The 20,668-nt window shown below is 61.6% G+C and overlaps 1 protein-coding gene across 5 annotated transcripts; it reads left to right on the top strand.

Annotated features, from left to right (window-relative positions):
- The first annotated feature begins 1,536 nt into the window (after nt 1-1,536).
- On the top strand, nt 1,537-20,434 carry USP21 (ubiquitin specific peptidase 21). 5 transcript variants are annotated; one of them, XM_054011352.1, is made up of 14 exons: nt 1,589-1,640; nt 4,667-4,760; nt 5,098-5,911; nt 8,121-8,180; nt 9,889-10,012; nt 10,722-10,833; nt 11,539-11,676; nt 12,268-12,332; nt 13,597-13,700; nt 14,615-14,701; nt 15,193-15,271; nt 15,813-15,920; nt 19,637-19,751; nt 20,260-20,434. In XM_054011352.1, exons 2-14 carry the CDS (start codon nt 4,678-4,680, stop codon nt 20,348-20,350), a joined length of 1,980 nt encoding a protein of 659 aa, XP_053867327.1. In that variant the 5' UTR covers nt 1,589-1,640; nt 4,667-4,677; the 3' UTR covers nt 20,351-20,434. The 5 variants fall into 5 exon arrangements, with proteins under 5 accessions (XP_053867326.1, XP_053867327.1, XP_053867328.1 ...); XM_054011353.1 differs by having other exon boundaries at nt 1,610-1,692; nt 5,098-5,866; XM_054011351.1 differs by lacking the exon at nt 4,667-4,760 and having other exon boundaries at nt 1,537-1,640.
- Nucleotides 20,435-20,668: the final 234 nt, after the last annotated feature.

The raw sequence follows: 20,668 nt of genomic DNA, 5'->3' as shown, positions 1-20,668 counted from the left end.
CCCAAAATGCCGTTAGCCTTCTTGGCAACAAGGGCACACTGTTGATTCATATCCAGCTTCTCGTCCACTGTAACCCCTAGGTCCTTTTCTGCAGAACTGCTGCCTAGCCACTTGGTCCCTAGTCTGTAACAGTGAATGGGATTCTTCCATCCTAAGTGCAGGACTCTGCACTTGTCCTTGTTGAACCTCATCAGGTTTCTTTTGGCCCAATCCTCTAATTTGTCTAGGTCCCTCTGTATCCTATCCCTACCCTCCGGCATATCTACCATTCCTCCCAGTTTAGTGTCATCTGCAAACTTGCTGAGAGTGCAGTCCACGCCATCCTCCAGATCATTAATGAAGATATTGAACAAAACCGGCCCCAGGACCGACCCTTGGGCACTCCACTTGAAACCGACTGCCAACTAGACATGGAACCATTGATCACTAGTATAGTATTTCCCCGCCATATCCCTGGGGACCCCTTTGGGAGGGGGTACGGGCAGGGCCGGCTCTAGGATTTTTGCCGCCCCAAGCAAAATCAATTTTGGCCGCCTCCCCGTTTTTTTCTTACCCCACCCCCTGGCCCTGCCTCAACTCTGCCCATTCCCCAAATCCCCAGCCCTGCCTCCTCCCCCCAGGCTTTCAAGCCTCGGAGGGAGGGGGAGAAGCAGCGCGCAGGCCGCGGCCACTCGAAGTCTAGAGCCTGGGAGGGAAGGGGAGCAGCGGCACGCGAATCAGCTGTTTCGCATGCCGCGGCCACTCGGGATCTTCCCCTCCCTACCAGGTTTGAGAGCCTGGGAGGGAGGGCGAGCAGTGGTGCGCGAGCGGCGGCGGCAGCGGAGGTGAGCTAGGGCAACCGGGGCACATTTTTAGGGGTGGCAGGGGCGGCATTCTGGCGCCGGCCATGCCGCCCCTAAAAATGTGCCACCCCAAGCACCAGCTTGTTTTGCTGGTGCCTAGATCTGGCCCTGGGTATGGGACATGCCAATGTATCCTATAAGTATGCCAAGAGACATGTCCTCAGTGGCCAGGCTGGCTTAACCCTTTTACTTACACATCTAGTGCTGCATCTCCCCACCCTGGTAGCATAGATGTAGTGTGTCCCATACCTCCCAGCACAGGGGGCCTCACAGGATGTGGTATGTCCAGTACCCCCAGCACAGGGGTCCCCAAAGGACATGGTTAGGGTTAGCACCGAGGTGTGTCCCCTAAGCCCCAAGAACAGTAGTCCCCACCAGGGACGTGCCCTGCCCCCCCAGCACAGGCGTCCCCCCAGGGGATGTGGTATATCCTGTGCCCCCAGCACAGGTGCCCCCCTCGCATGTCTCAGACTGGGGGGGGCTTGTGACGATAATCGGGTGCCAAAGCCCCCTTGGACAGCAGCAGCCGGAGCCTCGGCGATCCTACAGTAACTTTCCCTGTTGGTGCTACTGTCTCTTTAAGGGTGGGGGGGACGCCTCTCTGCCTCCATGGCGACGGGATGTGTCACTAGAGCAGGACGGTGACGCACGCGCAGACTGGGCCAAGAAGCAGAGGGGCTGCGGATGTCAGCGCATGCGCCATGAGTCGACCGAAGTAACTTGTAGCCGGGCAGCGGGGACAGAAACAAAGATGGCGGCTTCTGGTGCGGGAGTTGTTGCTATGGCGTCCTGCAGGAGGTAGGGTCCGACCCACCTCCCAGGGCCTCGGAGGGGGTGGGCACCCTCCATGGTATGTGGTGTTAGGGGGGTTTCCTCGGGCTGTAGGGATGGGGGTGAGGTATATAGGGGGGCTGTATATGGGGATTACTCTCTTGGGGCTGGGGCCTGCATATAGGGTGTAATGTATATATGGGAGTTACTCTATAGGGGGTTGGGGCCTGCATATAGGGGATAATGTATGTATGGGAGGCTGTATATAGGGGGTTACTCTATAGGGGGTTGGGGCCTGCATATAGGGGATAATGTGTATATATAGGGGGCTGTATATAAGGGAGTGAGGTTTGGGGCCTCCATATGGGGGTGTAATATATATATATATATATATTTATTTATGGGCTGTATATAGGGGTAACTGCTCTCTCTCTAGGGGCTGTGGGATGATGGATAGATTCCTCTGCATAGGGTTATGGAATGGTGTATAGGGGGCTGCGCTGTAGGGGGTCTCTAGGGAGCTGGAGTATCAGAGGGGTAGCCGTGTTAGTCTGAATCTGTAAAAAGCAACAGAGGGTCCTGTGGCACCTTTGAGACTAACAGGGAGCTGGAGGTCACATAGAGTAGATGTGGTTTGGGGGGCAGGGTGAGGGAATGCTGGAATGATCAGTAGCTGGGCTCTGCACAAGGACACTGCCCTGCCCCTTGTACTTGGGTTCTCTCCCTTCAGGCAAGGGGCAGGCTGGCTGGCTGGCAGCAAGGGGTGGGTGAACTGGGTAGGATGAGGAATGACGGAGGTGAGTGTGGCTGGTGGGGGAACATCACAGAAAGTTTTGAAAAGAAATGTTCTTTATTTGAGTGATCCGTACAGAGATTGCTCAGGAGATGAAAAGTCCTTGCTGTCTGGGAAATGAAAAGTCTTTGCTGTCTGGCGCTGTCCATGGAAGTGCGGCCTGAAGAGACTACTGGTCCCAGCCAGCCATGCAGCATGGCTGCTTAGATTGAGAGGGAGCACTGCATGCTGGGATCTGTAGTCACTGTGGGCAGCACCTCTCTGTATAAGATGGAAGGCGGATGCAGCTTTCTCCATTTTATTCACATTTTGGGCAGCCCTTGGGCTCCTGGCAACTTGACCAATGCCATGCTCAGATGGGCAGAGTCTGCGCACTGCGCCATCCTACTTGCAAGGGGAAGTGTCACATGACTTGGCTTTGACTGGCCAGCTGCTCTGAAGCCCTGGCCTGGTGTCCCAGTTCATGGCACTCCCCTGTGCTTTCCCTTTCTGAAATGCCACATACTTTGTCTTGAGGCCATTGAGCAGTAGCAGGGGCCTGTGCTGTTTTTTCTGAAGCAAATCACAAACGAATCGTGCTCCTCTTATCTCAATATGTATTGTGGAGATTTGCTATTGTGACACGTTTGTGGCTTCCCAATTGCCATTATGCTGGACCGGTAGGAACGTCATGATGACATCAGGGATAGAAAAAACACTGATCCTCCTGCTCCAAAAGCATAGACCTCTGTTATTTGAGTTAAAAGGGAATCCCCATTAGCTTTTGTGAATATCGGGCCTATGACACACAGCTGAGTAGGTCTGATTCCATGCAGAAGATGGCAGCATTATGCGTACACATCAGCCAGTTAACGACAGTGTACAGAATTGTGCCGATGGACCCTAATTAAGGCTTCTAGCTCTCTTCGATCCTATGTGCCAAGTATTGGCTGGCTTCATTGTGTGGGGTCTGTGCCCTCTCCACTGTTCTGTGCCGGATGCCAGAAGGCAGGAATGGGCCAGTGCTCCTGTTCTAGAGAGTGGGGGTGGGGAATCAGTAAGTTTCTTTGCCAGATATGAGCACTGCTTCTGGTTATGAGCTCTGCACTGGCAAAGCCCAGCCCCTGCCAGAGGCGGTTGGTGGGAGTAACTGGCAACCCACGTCCTGACTAGAGGCTCAGTGACTCACCCTAATCACCTCCGTAGTTAGCGAACAGTGAGAGCCTCACTCGCCCAAATCCCTCAGCTCAGTTGAGTGAGAGGTGAGGGGGTTTGACAGTAGCACCGTGTGGGGAAAAGTCTGAAGGGAGAGCAAACTGGGACCGCTGACAGGCTTTAGCCATGCCATGGAGAGACCCCTGCAGGAGCGGAGTCTGGTCACCAGGGCCCGTTCAGCCCTTGGCCTCTCTGTCAGACTGACACAAGGCCCCCATTGATCCCCATGTGGTGCAGGTTCCTGCTCAGTAATTGCAGCAATGCACAGGCCTCGGAGGGTATGTCAGTCCTGTGATTAGACACGCATGGCTGGCCCGTGCCAGCTGACTTGAGCTCACAGGGCTCAGGCTAAGAGCTTGTTAACTGCGGTGTAAATGTTTGGGCTTGGGCTGCAGCCTCAGCTCTGGGTCCCTCTCACCTCGCAGGGTCCTAGAGCCAGGGCTCCAGCCCGAGCCTGAACATCTACACTGCAATTAAACAGCACCTTAGCCTGAGTCAGTTGGCACAGGCCGGCCGGGGGTTTTCATTGCAGCGTTGACATAACCTTAGTTACACCTGCCTGGAGCTTGGTGGTCTTGGCTGGAAGGCACCAGAGCCCATTAACTCTCTCCCTTGAAAACCTGCTGAAAGGGGAGTAAAAGGCCGTCTCAGGAGACTGTCCTCGAAGCAGAGCGGCAAGGGGGGTAGATGGCGTGATGCCGCCTCTAGCTAGGCGCAGTCACTCCTGGCTCTGCTGTGTGATGGTGCTGGTGCATTGTGGGATAGGGAGAGCCTGTGCCCAGCTTTCTCTCTCCACTAGCAGCACCACCTGTTGCCCTCCTGAGGATACCGCATCATTTCCCACCCAGATGTGCAGTATCCTACTCTGGTGGGTGGAGTCCCATGGGGCCTGTCTCACTGCAGACCCTTCCTCCCTTTCCCTTGTGACATGGACCAGTTTGAGATGCTCTGGGCTGGGCTCTGTTGCCTTTCAGAGGGTTTCCCAGAGATTCTGGTGGCCAGAACTTAGTCCTGGATGAAACTGCCATAGGAGCTTGTTCCTGGATCATCCTGTCTTGTGTTCTAGGGCCCCAGCCAATGGGAATCTCCACCTGGACAGCCACCGTGGAGGGGTGTGAGCTTGGCGCTGGTGGGGAAGAGACGCTTGCAGATTGTGAGAGGTATGTCTGGTTGTGCTGCCTCAGAGCCCCGGTCCCTGCAGCCCAGCATCTGCGCCTCAGCCGTGGCCAGTACCTGATGCTGCAGAGGAAGGTTTCTGCTTTCCATAATGCAGCTAGCCAGCTTCGAATTCCAGAGAATCCACCCAAGTTACACAGGGAGTCGGCGCTGGAATCCAGGAGCCTGGTCTCCCATTCCCTTGCTGAACCCACTAGACCACACTGCCCTCCTGGAGCTGGGATTGGCAGCCTGGAGTCCTGCCTCCTGATAGCTGGGCTCCATTTGAGTGACACTGGCTTTGGTCCGCTGCGCTGACTCGTCTTTCTCCTGTCTCCCCAGGATTCTCCTCTTCATTGTCTCTACGATGCCCCAAGCCTCTGAACACCGGGTCAGCCGGGCTAGAGAGCAGGTCATCACATCGCAGCCCAAGGCCACCACCAAGCTCCTGAATGGACACCGGGCCGTGAGCCAGGAACGCCACACCTCAGTCTCCCCTGCACTGGCCAATGGGCTCTCCATGGCTCCCAAGCTTCGCCCGCTGCCTCCCCGGCCCAGCCCGCTGGACGATCGGGGGAAGAAGCAGGAGCTTGAAAGGGGCCGTGCTTCGAAGCGCAGCGACCAGCTGCGGGGCTCGGTGCCCAGGCGAGGGCCAGTGAAGGCTGACCATGCGGTCAAGGTGCCCAACTCCCCACAGCCTGGCACCATGTCAGGCAGCGCCTCCTTCTCCCTGCCATCAGGAGTGTTGCTGGTGGAACGAGACTCTGAGCGTAGGAGAAACAACCTCGCCCGCTCCAAATCTATCAGCATCGGAGACCTGAGCCAAGTGGGGGGGCGAGGGGAGGAGCTGAGCATGGTGCTCAGTCGCCTGGTGCTCCGGGACCGCAGCCCGTCCTGCAGCCAGAAGTTGGGCCCGGGGCCCTTGGCTCTCCAGCGGAGCTCCTCGCTCAGGAGGGTCAATGTGTCTCCTGGGCTGGATGGGAGGCCCGCAGGCACACTGCTCTCTGTCCGCACTGAGGGCTGCACCAGGACTCACCCCCCCGATCCTCAGGTCTCCGAGTACGTGCACCCCCAGGATGTCCCAGTGGCTGGGAGCCCACCCCAGGGCAAGGTACCGCCTCCAGCTCCGAGCAGGCCCGACAAGAAGGTGTCTGCTGTAATTGCTGTTTGACATCTACTGAGCGGGGCGGGTAGCACTCTGCGTTGCCATCCTCCCTGTGCTCTGCTCCCAGGCCTGCTGGGGTGGATGAGCCTCGTTACTGCAGACTGCTAGAGAGTGGCAGTACCTGGCCTGATGTCTGGGGGCTCCAATCTGGGGCTTCCTCAAGGGGGAGGGGGGCTTGCTCCCATCTTGCCCCAGCCCTTACTTTCTATGGTGGAGTCTAGGCCAAAGGCTCCCCCTTGAGCCCTGGTGCTCTGTGGTTTTCCCCCAAGCTGCCCCCAGCCTCCTCGTTCCATGAGAACCCAGCACCTTGTGGGTGGGATCCTGGGAAAATGAACTTGTGGTCGCAGTGATTCCGGCTTCAACCTGCTGAGCAGGCAAGTGGAAAGCCAGCACCACCATGGACTCTCCCGGTCTGCCCGTCCAGCTGGGCACTCTGCCTCCCATAGAGCTAGCGACAGAGTTGCTGCTGTCAGAACGACGCTGCCGGGAGGCAGACTAGCCGGGTGTGCTGGGTTGGCGGGAGGGTGATATGCCTCAGCAAGGTTGGCAGCTGGGACTTGGAGGTGGAGTGATTTTTCGAGTCCCTTGCCTGGCCGTGCTTCTCCCAGGAGCATCCTTCCACCACACCATGCTTTCAGCGTCCTCCTATCTGCCCTCATACACTTGCAAGCCTGTGGGGACTGGGCTGCATCAGAATTTAGTCGCCGGGCCTGTGGGAAGTCTGGGGGGGTCTCTGGCTCTGCTGAGCAGGAGCATGGCATGCCAGCAAGCAAGCAGTCCCAGCGTGGATGATATCCCTCTGGGCCCTGACTTGCCTCGCAGCAGCGACTTTGGCTGCTCCAGGAACTGCATCCAGCGCTCCATCGGCTGGGGGGCCCTCGGGGTGGGAGGGGCGGAGAACCAGCTCGTGGTTTCAGTGAAGGCATCTAGCTAGTGGGATTGCGTGTGAAGTTAACAGATGCCCCGACAATTGTTGGATTGCTCATCCAGGAGACTCTGGGATGTGTGATGGGGGGGCGGTGAGTGATGTGCAAAACCACAGAGGTCAGCAATGGCCCCTCAATCTCTCTGGCTACTGCGGGAGTGTCCCCTACAACAGATCTGATGTCCAAGGCTCTGCCCCAGGTGACCAAAGTGTCCAAAACTGTCCAAATGCTCACTCAAATCTTGAGCTACCAGCTTTGGGATTCCCCCATGGCCTGACCCAGACCTTCCCCTCAGCCCCTGCCTGCAGCTCCTCATCTTCCCTAGCAAAAGAACCTCCCAGGTGTGTCCACCAGGCACTGGCTGGAAGTGTAATCAGTTCCTTCTAGGAAATCTCTTAAGTAATCTGTCTTAGCACAGGCGTGGGGCTGACCACTAGGCATGGCCTGTCGCCCTGGGCAGGGCTACCCGGCTGTGCAGAAGCTTGGCATGTGCCCACCTAGCAATCCAGTGCACTATGGCAGCCCTGAGACAGGTCAGCCGGGGTAGCTGGTTTCTCCCCCATCCCTTCTAGGAGTGTGTTGTGCCTGCCCATGGTCGTTGAGTGTTTGGTTGTATTTTCCTTCTCTGTTCCATGGTTCTTCAAACACCCATTGTCCCCAAAGTAGCACTCCTTGCTAATTAATCCCACAGAGATGAGCCTCGAGCAGGGCCCGGAATAGCCAGGGGAAATCGGATCAGCTAATGAGCTGATGGTTTATAGAGGCAGAGGGAGGGCCCTGTGGTCCCTTCAGTTGGTGCCGCAAGGCAAGCTCAGCGCTCCGGCTGCCTGCTCCTCCGTGCGGCAGGAGCCATGCCAGGCCTGCAGGGAGCCACCCTGGTGGAGCTGCCTCGAAAGCTGCACCGCACGTTGGCCACCAAACGAGAGCTGCAGGGCAAGGGGGCGGATATCTCGGAGTCGGTGGTGCACACGGCAGTGATGGGGCTGCTGCTGATGACCAGTGAGGTAATGCCCCGTGCTCTTCCTTCTGCTGGCTGTAGGCAGTGGGACACCTCCAGCCTCTGGGGGCCATGAGTTGGCTGTGTGCATGTGTGTGTGGAGGGAATGGGTTGGGCTGGCTGTGTGTATGGATGGGCTGGCCATGTGTGGCCATCCTCCTGGGGAGACATGAGGTAGAGATCAACCTATTTACAGTATTACGGCACGGTCTCTTCCTGCTCATGCTTTGCAGTCCCTTTCCCAGGTGTTCATCCCGTCTCTCTCTCGTCTTCTCAGACACACCACACCCTCCTCCTGGGCTCTGGGCACATCGGACTCCGCAATCTTGGCAACACGGTAAGCACCCAGCGTTCAGTGCTGGGGAACCCTGGGCAGCGGGACACCCCCCACACACACACAGACGCTGGGAGACAGGATGTCCCCTGTAGAAGGCTTTCTGAAAAGCCAATAGCCTGTGTTTGATGGTGTCAAAAATATCAGTTGGTGCCTGGGAAAGCGTTTGACATGCAGAGGGGCTGGAATTGGGAAGACTCAAGGTAGCACGTCCTCCCCACATTGCACCCCCCTCTGCTGTGCCCAATTCAGGCCTGATTCTCCCTGTGCAGCCGTCACCATTGTTCACACCAGGGCAAGATTAGCACTGCACCATGGTGTTTCACACCCGCTTTGTACTTGTGTCAGTGACGCAAAGTGCAGAGAATGGAGACCTGGGCTGCCTGGTTTCTACATGACTGGGGCCATGATTCCCTGGTGTGCTATGTGGGGGTGCCCCTTCCCTTGGGGGTGCCCCGCCAAGGAGATCTGAGGTCGCTGAGTGCTGTAGTTTCCCACACGAGTCTAATGTCATCATGGTCTATGTAACCTCCCCCAGTCATCCCTTCCTCGGTGTTCCCGGGTCTGTCCCTTCCCTGATGCGATGAGCACCCTTGGAATACTGCTCACCGTGCACTGTTCTCCCACTGCCGCTATCTCTGAGCCAGCGCCTGCCTGCCTGCTTTAATCTGGGTGGGATTGGGAGTGCAGCAGCCTTTCCCCAGCAGTGCAGATGGGCTCCCGGAGCCCTTGGGCTGGGACAGGTGGATGGGGGCGGTGATCAGGGGCTGCGCCTGTTACTGCCAGCAGTATGGTGGGCCAGAGCCTGCACGTGCCCATACAAAGACCCCGTTGAGTCCAATCAAAGGGCCGTGCCTGTGTTCATGGAGGAGCCAGCAGTTGTGTTGTGAGTGGAGCTGACACCTGCAGCCACCTTTCCCACCCAGCTGTGGTTCCCCTTGCACCCCCTAGGCTTGTTTCCTCTGCGCTGTTCCCTGCAGCCCCGGCGCTGGAGGGCACTAAACCATCCCAGGCTGCTCTGGGGGCTTTCTGGCCCTCTGCCCAAACCCTGCTGTGTCTAGCACCGTGTCACTGCTGTGTGTCAGAGGCCCTGTGCTGCTGATGGAGATTCTCCTGTAGCCCAGGTGGCAGGGGTTTGGCTGAGCCAAGTTCTCCCTGTGTTGTGTGAGAGGCTCCAAGAGTCCCTGGTGCAGCAATGAGTAGCGGCAGCTTGAGTCTAGCTGGGGAGGTGGTTGAGCAGCTGCACATGGCCAGTGACTGTCTTCCTGGTGGTGTTGGGGGGTTTGATCTCTAGAGACCCTCCTCCCCATCACCAGCATTGATCCGCTTCACTGCGGGTGGCCCCCTCCTTTGGGAGCCCATTGGTGCCCCTGCTACATCTGCTGCCAGCCAGCCTGGTCTCTGCACAGTGGCAAGAGATCTGTGGCTTCAAGAGCACCCTCTTGTGGCTGTCAGCATGGCCGGGTTTGGAGGGGGATGCTTGGAGCAGAGCTTGGCAGGGTGAGCTGGCTGTGAGGGGTAACGGTGGGTCCCAGTGCCCACTTGCCTGCACTCTGTGGGCTCGCCGCTCTCCATGGCTCCTGTCCAGTAGGAACTACAGCCCCTCCTGGGCTGGCCAATCCCAGCTGCCCAGGTGCTGCATGCAGACGGCCAGGGGAGCCAGTGCCTGGGGTGTGGGACCCGCTGTGACTGCCTACCTGTGCCCCTGCAGTGCTTCATGAACGCTGTGCTCCAGTGCCTGAGCAGCACCAAGCCTCTGCGTGACTACTGCCTGCGCAAGGAGTTCCTCCAGGAGCAGCCCGGCGCCTCGCGGGCCCAGCAGGAGCTCACGGAAGGTAGGTGAGCTGGCCGGACGCCTCCCTGCTGCTCCCCAGCCCTGTGCTCACACAGCTGGCTCGCTGCCCAGGAGCTCCCTGGGGCCTGGGTCTGGCTGCCGTGGGAGCTAATCCCCGCGCCAGTGACCAGGGTTATGTAAGCACCCTGCTGAAGTGAGGCCAGCTGGAAAGTCGGTTACATAAGCAGCGGGGCCGAATTCCCTGCCGTGGCAGTACTGGTACTGTGCCCAGCATGGGAGCGGGGTGGGCACAGGTGTATGGAGGATGGGCCCTGAGTGCTGAGCGTGTCCGTATCGCTCTGGGCACTGCAAGGCAAGGGCAAGGCTGGAGGGCCGTCACGAAGCATGGGGGAGAGATCTTGGTGGCAGAGTCAGGAGTAGGATCCAGGCATCCTGACTTCTCCTGGGCTCCGCTCACTGTCCTACGCTCCCTTTGACCCCATCTAGCTGTTCCTTCACCCCTCCCTGTCCCCCAGTCTGTGCCACATGCAGGGGTTTGGGGGCAGCAATACCCTGTGGGTCTGGGGATATTTCCTGCTTCCCCCTCCCCCCCTGCCCCCAGGGCTGCTCCAGCACGGTCCAGTTGGAGCTTGGCCCCTCCCCAGAGGCAGGGAATCCTGCCCCATGGCTGCCATGCCAGCTGGGGTGAGTGAGCTGGCTGCGGGGCGGTGCAGGCGGGGTAACGTGGCTGGTGGCTTGTCTCCCCTCAGCATTTGCAGATGTCATCAATTCCCTGTGGCACCCAGACTCCACCGAAGCTGTGAACCCTGGGCGCTTCAAAGCCGTCTTTCAGAAATACGTCCCGTCCTTCACAGGCTACAGGTGAGAGGGCTCTATGTGCGCCCTGGACCCCTTCTCCCAGAGCACCATGGGAATGCAGCCACTTCTGGGCAGAGTTTAGCAGCCAGCATAGTGTGCACCTGGGAGGAACCGGTCTGGCCAGGGCATGGGATCCCTGCGATGTCAGGTCTGTGCAGAGCAGCCAGGACCTCCTCTGGGTCCTGCCTGACAGTCCCTTCCCGCAGCGGCCTGCCGGAGCTCCGCTCCTCTGCCTTGGTAGGGTGATGTGCTGAGTGAGGGGGGGCCAACAGCAGCAGTACTGGGGTCAGAGCCTGGCTGTCAGAGCTGCAGGGAAAGCCCCACTGCTGATGAACTTTGAGTGTGGAGAGCTGTGGGGCCAGGGGAGGGGACCCTGAATGTGGACAGTCCTGGGTGGTAGAACTGAAGCCAGGGGAGGGACCCATTGTGTAGAGGGTCCTGGGGGGCAGGGCTGGGGGAGGAACCCAGTGTGTGGAGGGGGCTGGGGGGCAGGGCTGGGGAAGGGGACGCAGTGTGTGGAGGGTGCGGGGGCTGGGGGAGGGGACCGAGTGTGTGGAGGGGGCTGGGGACAGGGCTAAGGCTGGGGATAAGGTGTGTGGAGGGGGCTGGGGACCCAGTGTGTTGAGGATGTGGGTCTGGGGTAGAGGACGCAGTGTGTGGAAGCTCTTGAAGGGTGGGGTGGGGCTGACTGGCCATTCCTGTCTCTAGCCAGCAGGATGCCCAGGAGTTCCTGAAGTTTTTCATGGACCGGCTGCACGTGGAGATCAACAGGAAGGGGCGCAAAACTCCCAGCATCCTCTCTGATACCAAATGGCCCTCGGTGCTAGAGGACTCGGACCCCCTGAGGTGAACAGGCCGAGCTGGTCAGGGGCTGCGACTCGCAGGGACGCAGCGAAATGTGGCTCATGTTGTGAGCTGATCCTTGTAGCCCTGCACTGAGGGTCTGAAAGCAGCAGGACTGCCCTTGGCAAGGACTCCGTCGCTGCGCGGCTGGGGCTGGGGGCGGGATCCTGGCCACTGTCCTGGCTGGGTCTGGTTAGTCTGACCTTGGCTTAGGCTCCGGGGACAGGAGCGGCGAGAGCCCCAGGGCCAGCAGGCAGCTCTCAGTAGATTTGGAGCGTAGGGTTCCCAGGCTCCCCTCCCAGCAGCTGCATTGTCGCCCAGGGGGCAGGGAGCCTGCGGCGGGGGCAAGGGGGCAGGTGGGGAGGAGATTGACAATAGCACGTGGTCTGCTCTCAGCCCGGGGGCTGCCTGCTCGGGGCCTGGGGGGAGGAGTTTGGGGAGTCTCAGCCCTGCTAGCAGGATAGGAGCCCCCAAGGCACAACCCCGCCCCTGGCTGCCTCGCAAAGGGGCTGCGGAGAGCCCAGGCTGGTGCGTGGAGGGAGCTGCCCTTGGGGTTCCTCCCTCAGCAGCCCCCCACTATTGTCTCCCTCCTAGTGATGACGAACGAGCCAACCAGATGTGGAAGCACTACCTGGAGAGAGAGGACAGCAAGATAGTGGGTGAGCACAACTTCCCTGTCTGGCCCCAGGGCTGGGGGCTCTGATGGGCGTATGGCCTCCCCTCCCCCATAGGCAGCACCTGACTCTGGCCTTTGGGGAGGCTGGGAGCGAGTGTGAGAGGTTCCCTAGAAGTGGGGGAGGGGTACTGCTGCTGGGTCTGTGGCCCCGCACAGTGCTAGGGAGGCCACAGGGGAAGAGGCCCAGTGAGGCCTCGGGGTGGAGTGCGGTGGCCCTCCCACTTCTCAGGAGCTTCCGCTTTTATACCCGCTGTCCATGCCCTCCCCCCACTCAATCCCTCTGGCCCTACAGCTGGAGGCTCTGATGGAAGTGTAGGTTCCTCTCCCACCCCTCTATCCTCTCCGCCCAGTCCCTCTGGGCCTGCGGCTGGGGGCTCTGATGGAAGTGTAGGCTCCACTCCCACCCCTCTATCCCCTCCGTCCAGTCCCTCTGGGCCTGCGGCTGGGGGCTCTGATGGAGGTATGGCTCCATGCCCCACCCCCCCTCTGGGCCTGCGGCTGGGGGCTCTGATGGAAGTGTAGGCTCCACTCCCACCCCTCTATCCCCTCCGTCCAGTCCCTCTGGGCCTGCGGCTGGGGGCTCTGATGGAGGTATGGCTCCATGCCCACCCCCTTCCTTGGGCCCGCTGCTGGGGGCTGAGTCAGAGGAGAGCCCTGACTGGGACAGGCAGACTCTGCCAGGACTGTATCTCCCTCCAGCCCCCTGTGCAAGAGGATGGGGCTTTGATCTCGGCATGTGCTGGGGCTCTAAGTGCACAGCATCCTGCCCCTCCCTGGAGCAGGGTGATGGGCAGGGGAAGGCTGGGTCTAACCAAGCCAGCAGACGAGCCCCAGATGGGCACAAACTCTGGAGTGTTGCCCCTTTCCCAGGTGGCATGGGCAGGATCCAAGCCCCTGGGGGAGGGGAGAGGCACACACGTCCCCTCTCCCATCTCTAGCACAGTCTGGCGTGGAGCAGCCACTGGTGACGGAACCTGGCTGGGGCACTGGACAGTGCTCCAGCCACTGACACCCAGCAGCTCAGCTGGCATTGGCTGGGTCTGGGCCCCTGGGTACGGCGGTGCTGGGGCGACCCTCTGGGCACTGGCACTCACAGCTACCTTGGAGCGAGGGGAGGAGCCGCGTGTCCCCTTGGCTCCTGTCAGGGGCATACTTGGTCCCAGGACAAGCTGGGCTGGCAGCGGGCACTGAGCAGGGGGCGCGGGGTGGGGGAGACACGTGCTCACCCTGTCCCGTCTCCCTCCCAGATCTCTTTGTCGGCCAGTTGAAAAGCTGCCTCAAGTGTCAGGCCTGTGGCTACCGCTCCACCACCTTCGAAGTCTTCTGTGACCTCTCCCTCCCCATCCCAAAGGTAGGGGCTGTGGGGGCTGGGCCAGCCCATCCTGGCTGGGGTGCACGGGGAGAGACCCGCTGCCCCCTCTGTTCTGGTTCATCCTCTTGTCAGCAGCTGGATGCATGGGTGGCTGGTAAACCGGCCGTTGGGGGAGGCTAGCTACCGGCCCCTTCCCTTCTGCCCAAGGCCCTGTTCCTCGCCCTCCCCTTTCCCTGCTCCACCTGCAGGAGCCCAGAGCACCCTCACTCTGGCCTCCCAGCCCCGGGCTGCCCAAGTGCCCCCAGACCCAGAGCTCCGGGCGCAGTCCCAGCCCCCTGAGCGTCAGGCGGCTCGGCCCCGGCCCCAGCGCGCTGGGCGGGCCCCAGCCCCGGAGTGCCGAGTAGCACGGTCCCAGCACCACCCGCCCCGAGTCCCGGTGGCCTGCCCCAGCCACAGTCAGCCTGGGCTACGGGAGAGCGGGAAGGAACTGCAGGAAGGGACGTGGGGGCAGAGCGTGGGCGGGGCCACGCCAGGCTAATTGGGGAGGCACAGCCTCCTCTGGCCTATGATACCTGCCGCCCATGGCTGGATGCATAGCACCGCCCTGGCCTAGGGACTGTGTGTGTGTGTGTGGGGGGGGCATGCTTCCTCCCAGCCCAGCGAGGGTTGTGCGTGTGCCCACTCCCCTGCTGCAGCCTCCCTGCGCCCTGGCACACCTGCTGCCCCTCCTTGCTCCTGGAGCAGCGCAGGGCTGCCCCCTCTTTGCCCATCAGAGTGACGAGCTGAGCCAGCCTCGCGCAGACAGTGCCCTCGGGGGGCTGAGCCCCCTCTCTGGTCTGTCCCTCCCCTCCATGCAAGCCCCCCTGCCCTGACTCCGCACACCTCTCCCTGTCAGGGCTGAGCCCCCGCCCCTGCTCTGACCCTGTGCGCCCCTCCCCTGCTCTCCCTTGCAGAAAGGCTTTGCCGGTGGGAAGGTCTCTCTCCTCGACTGCTTCAGCCTTTTCACCAAGGAGGAGGAGCTGGATTCCGAGAACGCTCCGGTAAGGGAAGGGCCAGAGGCCCCACCCCGTTGGGTGTGTAGGGAGGGGCCCTTGCCCCGCTGTGCTTGGGGGGCCTTAACCTCTCCATCCCACAGGGCTGCGAGGAACATCCCAGATGGGGCGGGGCACTAGGAGCTGGACCAGGTCAGGCTGCAGAGGGCTCCAGCATCACTACCGCCTCTGTAGGGCAGTAACTGGTGCAGCACCAGCTGGGGTGCTTGGAGGCTGAGATCCAGGCACCAGGTGGAGGGGAGCGTGACTGGGAAGGGGGCGAGCAGGGAGGGACGGTAGGAGGCTGCTTGGAGCCTTGACAGAAAAGCACCAGGAGCCTGCAGCTCATGCAGGGACGTGGGAGGGCAGCTGGCACTGGTGTAACTGAGCCAGGAGGCTCTGGGTCTGGCTGTGCCAGCCACAGCGGGGCTGGAGCATCAGCACAGCTTGGCCTCCTCCCCTGCACACTCTGAGCTGGGCTGTCCTGTGCCTTGGAGCAGGTCTGTGACAAGTGCCGGCAGAGGACGAGAAGCACCAAGAAACTGACCATCCAGCGCTTCCCCCGCATCCTGGTGCTGCGTATCCTGTCTGCTGTGGTGTGGGAGTGCTCTGGGGGGAGGGGAGGAAGGGGCCGAAGCCTTTTGCCTTTGGGTGGCCCATTCAGCCCTGGCTCGGCCCTGTTCAGCATCTGGGGATGTTGGGATTAGCTGAGGTGCGACTCCTTGGGTACTGGCTATTGCTGGCCCCATGGTCCACAGGCCTGGCCTTACCCAGCACATGGTGTTCTGCAGCCCTGCGTCTGGCTGGGCTTCCTGACAGCGTCCCAGCACTGGAGGGGTGGGGACTAGTAGTGCAGGACACAGCAAACGTGGACGTGGTAGAGCCTGGGTGGCAGATGTCTGCTCGGTGCCTGGCCGGGATCTGTGGCCCAGGTAGCTGTGGGTGTGTCCCTAGCACTGGCAGCATGCAGTGTAGAGAGGGATGTGCTGGATCCCGAGGAGGTAGGCTAGCGCAAGTTCCTGCAGGCTACAAGCCATCCTCCCCATCAGGACAAAGGCCACCCCTACCTCTTGGTCCCCTTGCCCGTTACCTCCCTTAACCCTGCTGCTCCGCTGGCCAGACCTGAACAGGTTCTCCACCACCCGGTACTCCATCAAGAAATGCTCTGTCTTCGTAGACTTCCCTCTGCAGCGACTCAACCTGAAGGAGTTTGCCAGTGAGAAGGCTGGTAGGTGTCCTGGCACCAGCCCACCTGGCATGTCCTGCGCTCTCCCCCCGAGCCAGATCTTGCAGGGCCCTGGCTGGGGTGGGGCGCACACAGGCTCCTGACCTTGTTCTTGGGAAGGGAGACTCTCGCATTGCTCGACCAGCTGCTGTAGGCATTCGCCCCAAACCACCTTGGCCGGCAGGCCCCTGGGGTGGCTCCAGTGGGGCGCAGAGCAGGGCTGAAAGGCTAACAGCCCGCAGCTAATACCCCACACCTGGCCCATGCCCATGGCTTGTGCTATTGGCATGTGCAGTGGGCAGGGCCCTGGTGAGGAGGGAGGGGCTGAAGGGAGCAGATGGGGCCCTAGTGAGGACAGTTCTGGTGCAAGGAAGTTTCGCGCCCTTGGCGAAACTTCCACCTTGCGTCCCACCCCCGGCCCCCCCAGCCCTGCAGCAGCTCCTCGCCCCCCCCCACGGCAGCTCCCCCGCCCCCGGGGAGCCGTGTGGCAGCTCCCCACCCCAGCTCACCTTTGCTCCGCCTCCTCCCCGAGCTTGCCACCCCTGCTCTAATTCTCCTCCCCTCCCAGGCTTGCGGCGCCAAACAGCTGATTGGCGCCATAAGCCTGGGAGGCGGGAGAAGTGGAGCAGCGACGGCGTGCTTGGGGAGGGGGCGTAGCAGAGGTGAGCTGGGGTGGGGAGCCCCGCAGCAGCTCCCCTCCCCCGCCCTGAGGCACCCATGCGGCTGCTCCCCACCCCCCCGGCCCAGGGAGCCATGCGGCAGCTCCTCACCCCAGCTCACCTCTGCTCCGCCTCCTCCCTGAGCACGCCGGCCCCGCTCTAATTCTCCTCCTCTCCCAGGCTTGCGGCGCCAAACAGCTGATTGGCGCTGCAAGCCTGGGAGGCAGAAGAAGTGGAGCAGCGACCGCGTGCTCGGGGAGGGGACATAGGAACGCTGTAAAAAAAAAGGGGGGGGGCACCGCTTTTTGGTGCCCCCAAATCTTGGGGCCCTAGGCAACCGCCTAGTTTGCCTTAATGGTAGCACCAGCCCTGGGTGAGGAGGGAGGGAGAGGCTGAAGTAGGGTTACCATACGTCCGGATTTTCCCGGACATGTCCGGATTTTTGGTAGTCAAATCCCCGTCCAGGGGGAAATTCCAAAAAGCCGGACATGTCTGGGAAAATAGGGAGGGGTCGTGGGCCTTGGATCGGAGCCGGAGCTGCGGGGGCTGGCGGTGCTTGGCCGCCGGCCGCCGCCGCTCAGCCGGGGCCGGTGCTGGGGCTGGTGCCGGACGGGCCGGTGCCCTGGGGCCTGAGCCGAGCAGCAACCGCCGGGGCTGGGGTGGGCTGGAGCCGCTCAACCAGGGCCAGTGCTCTCGGCTGGAACCAGGGCTGGTGCCCCGGAGCCGCTCGGCCGGGGCTGGTGCCCGTGTCCCGGGGCCTGAGCCAAGCTGGAGCCGGCGGGGCTGGGGCGCTCGGCCTGAACCGGGGCCGGCGCCCCAGGGCCCGAGCCGAGCCAGGCCAGAGCCGCTTGGCTGGGGGGCCAGACTGGTCCACGCCTCCCCGCGCGCCCCCCCCCCCCCGCCCCAGCTTACCTGCTGCCTGCCTGTTTCAGGCTTCCCACGAACATTTGATTCGCGGGAAGCAGGGGAGGGGGAGGAGCAGGGGGGCGGAGCGTTCATGGGAAGGGGCGGAGACTTTGGGAAATGGGCGGAGTTGGGGTGGGGAAGGGGGCGGAGTTGGGGCTGGGGCTGGGGCGGGGCTCCTTGGAGTGTCCTCTTTTTGTCATTTTAAAATATGGTAACCCAGGCTGAAGGGAATGGGGAGAGGGTGGGGCCTTGGTGAGGAGGAGGGAGGGGCTGAAGGGAGCAGAGAGCAGATGGAGCCCTTGTGAGGGGGGAGGGGCAGAAGGGAGTAGGCGGGGCTCTGGTGACGGGGAGGGAGGGGCTGAAGGGAGTGAGGCGAGGGGAATGGGGGGGCCCTTGTGAGCGGGGAGGGGCAGAAGGGAATGGGGAGCAGGTGGGGCTCTGGTGACGGGGAGGGAGGGGCTGAAGGGAGTGAGGCGATGGGAATGGGGGGGCCCTTGTGAGCGGGGAGGGGCAGAAGGGAATGGGGAGCAGATGGGGCTCTGGTGAGGGGGAGGGAGGGGCTGAAGGGAACTGAGGGGGCTGAGGAGAGTGGGAGGGAGGAGCTGAAGGGAGCCAGCAGTTCAATGAAAGTGTTTGCCATGGAGCTCTGGGGGATGGACTCCGCCCAGGCCAAATCCAGACAGTTCAGCCCCATTTCCTAGGAGCTGGGTGGGTTCTGGGGGAACCAGCTCCGTGGGCACTGAGCATCCTCCTTAGGGCTCTGCAGACACCCGGGGAGGGACTCCCTGCACTGCTGCTGGCAGCTCACTCTGGTTGTACCTGGCCCGTGGCTGGGAATGGTGCTGAGCAGACAGGCAGCGCTCCCCCACAGCACGCCCTAGAGGAGTGGAGCATCCTCCTTCCGTTTCTGGAGGTGGGGAAACTGCGGCACAGGGGACGCAGTTTACCCAAAGCTGCAAAAGAACTCGGTTGGAGCCGAGGTTAAATCCCAGATGTTCTGCCTCCCTGGCCTGTGCTCAGCCCACACTCTTCCCAGAACCACCATCCTGGGCTGAGAATCTGGGACTGCAAGTGGGTGCAGCCAGGCATGGGGCAGAAGGGCAGTGTCAGCCAGGCTCAGAGGCGGGCAGGCTTGGCTGCCCCCAGGGCATGGCGTCTTGACCCCTGCTGGCTCCGCTAGCTGGGCCTAGCTTTGCAGAAGGCTGAGGCAGATCCTGTGCTAGGGAAGGGGATGCCAGACCTTCCACCTAGAGCGAGGCTGGAACCCAGCCAGGAACTGCTCGACACACGCAGGGAGTTAGCGGGGGTGGCCTCTCTCTATGGCAGGGGCTCTGGGGTAAGCAAGGGGGTTCACTGCCTGCAAAGGGCTCTTGGAGGGGAGGAGGAGGTGTGTCAGAGGGGTGGCTGCGTGGAGAAGGCTGTGGAGGGTAGGGATGTAAATACCGTTTTATAAGTTAACCGTTTAAACTATTAAAATGTTTTGTTTAAATGGTTAACTAATTAAGCAGCTGGGGCTGAGATCGATCTGGCCAGTGTGGTTGCGGCTGCTCCGGCCAGACAGTGCAGGGTTAACCGGTAAGGCTACTACTTACTGGTTAACCGGTTAACATTTTACATCCCTAGTGGGAGGGGTTGGGGGAGTGCTGGGGTGTGGCTGCATGGTGAGGGCTCTGGGGGCCTGGGGGAGTGCCGGGGGCTGCATGGAGAAGGCTTTGGGGGAGTGCAGGGGGCTGGGGGAGTGGTCAGAACTCAGGGGAGGGGGGGGAGCTGGGGGAGCGGTGAGGGCTCTGGGGGGGCTGGGGGAGTGCCCTGGGGGCTGCGTGGAGAAGTCTCTGGGGGAGTGGTCAGGACTCACGGGTGGGGGGCAGGAGGCAGGGCAGTGTGGGGGGCTGGGGGAGTGGTGAGGACTCTGGGGGAGTGGTCAGGACTTGGGGGAGAAGGGGAGTTGGGGGGGCTGGGGGAGCGCTGAGGTGTGGCTGCCTGGTGAGGACTCTCTGGGGGCTGGGAGAATGCCCAGGGGGCTACCTGGAGAAGGCTCTGGGGAAGTGGTCAGGACTCCGGGGGGGGGAGGGGAAAGAGCTTGGGGAGTGGTGGGGGGGCTGGGGGAATGCCCCGGGGGCTGCGTGCCGAGGCCTGAGCTGTTGTGTGTTGCAGGGAGCCCGGTGTATAACCTCTACGCCCTGTGCAATCACTCGGGCAGCGTGCACTATGGTCACTACACCGCCTTCTGCAGGGACCAGTCCGGCTGGCGGGTCTACAACGATTCCCGGTATGTGGGGGGCAGGGTGCTCCTGCAGCCATGGCACTGGGGTGGGCGCAGGGTGAGATCCTGAATCCCCTAGAGGAGGCCAGTGGGCCTATAGCTGCGGGTCTGTGTCTGGGTGTGATACTGGGACGTGCTGCAAGGAGGGAGGTCCAGCCCTGGTATAGTGGGGTCCTGTGCCCATTGGGCATTCCTAGGCCCTGCACCGATGACAGGCGTTCCTGGAAGGGGCTGCCCTTTGCCTGCTGGCTGGCTCCAGGGCTCCCTCTCTCTCTGGTGCACTGGCTGACTAAACTGCTCTGAAAGCTGAGAACCCCCTGCCCTGGGGCAGCCAAGCCTGCTCCCTGGGCAGTGATGGCACACAGTGCTGCTGGCAGCTGCTGCTGTGTGGATGGCACACAGTGCTTTCGCTGGCACTTTGGCTTAGCCTGCAGTGCATGGCCCTGGCCCTGGGGGGGGCGCTCGCGGGCTAGGCCAGGCTGGGTGCAGAGCTAACGCCATCTCTTCCCTGCAGCGTGTCCCCACTCAGCGAGAACCAGGTGCAGTCTAGCGAGGGCTATGTGCTCTTCTACGAGCTGGACGACCACCACGGGAAGAAACAATGAAGTGTTGGACCCTGGCGCCTGCGCCACAACCCTCTTACCTCAGAGACTGAGCCCGGCTCTCGGGGATCCTCAGCCCCCCATAGGCCTGGAGGCGGTGTGGGGGATGGGCAGTCCACCTGCTCACCAGTGCCTGGGGGAAGATGAGACGCGCCGACCCGCTGGACAGGGGCAAGGGGCCTGGCCTGCCCATCGCTGGGTATGGGGGGGAGGGGCCTGGCGTGGCCCCTACCCCTGCTGTTCTGGCACAGTGGGGGGCTTTGTGCACACAGTAAGGCTGTAAATAAATCCCGGAGCCACCCCCCAGGCAGGAACTTTTTG

This window comes from Malaclemys terrapin, chromosome 21, assembly GCF_027887155.1.
Source record: "Malaclemys terrapin pileata isolate rMalTer1 chromosome 21, rMalTer1.hap1, whole genome shotgun sequence".
In the NCBI taxonomy this organism is placed as follows: domain Eukaryota; kingdom Metazoa; phylum Chordata; order Testudines; family Emydidae; genus Malaclemys; species Malaclemys terrapin.
This window is presented reverse-complemented; position numbering and strand designations above follow the sequence as displayed.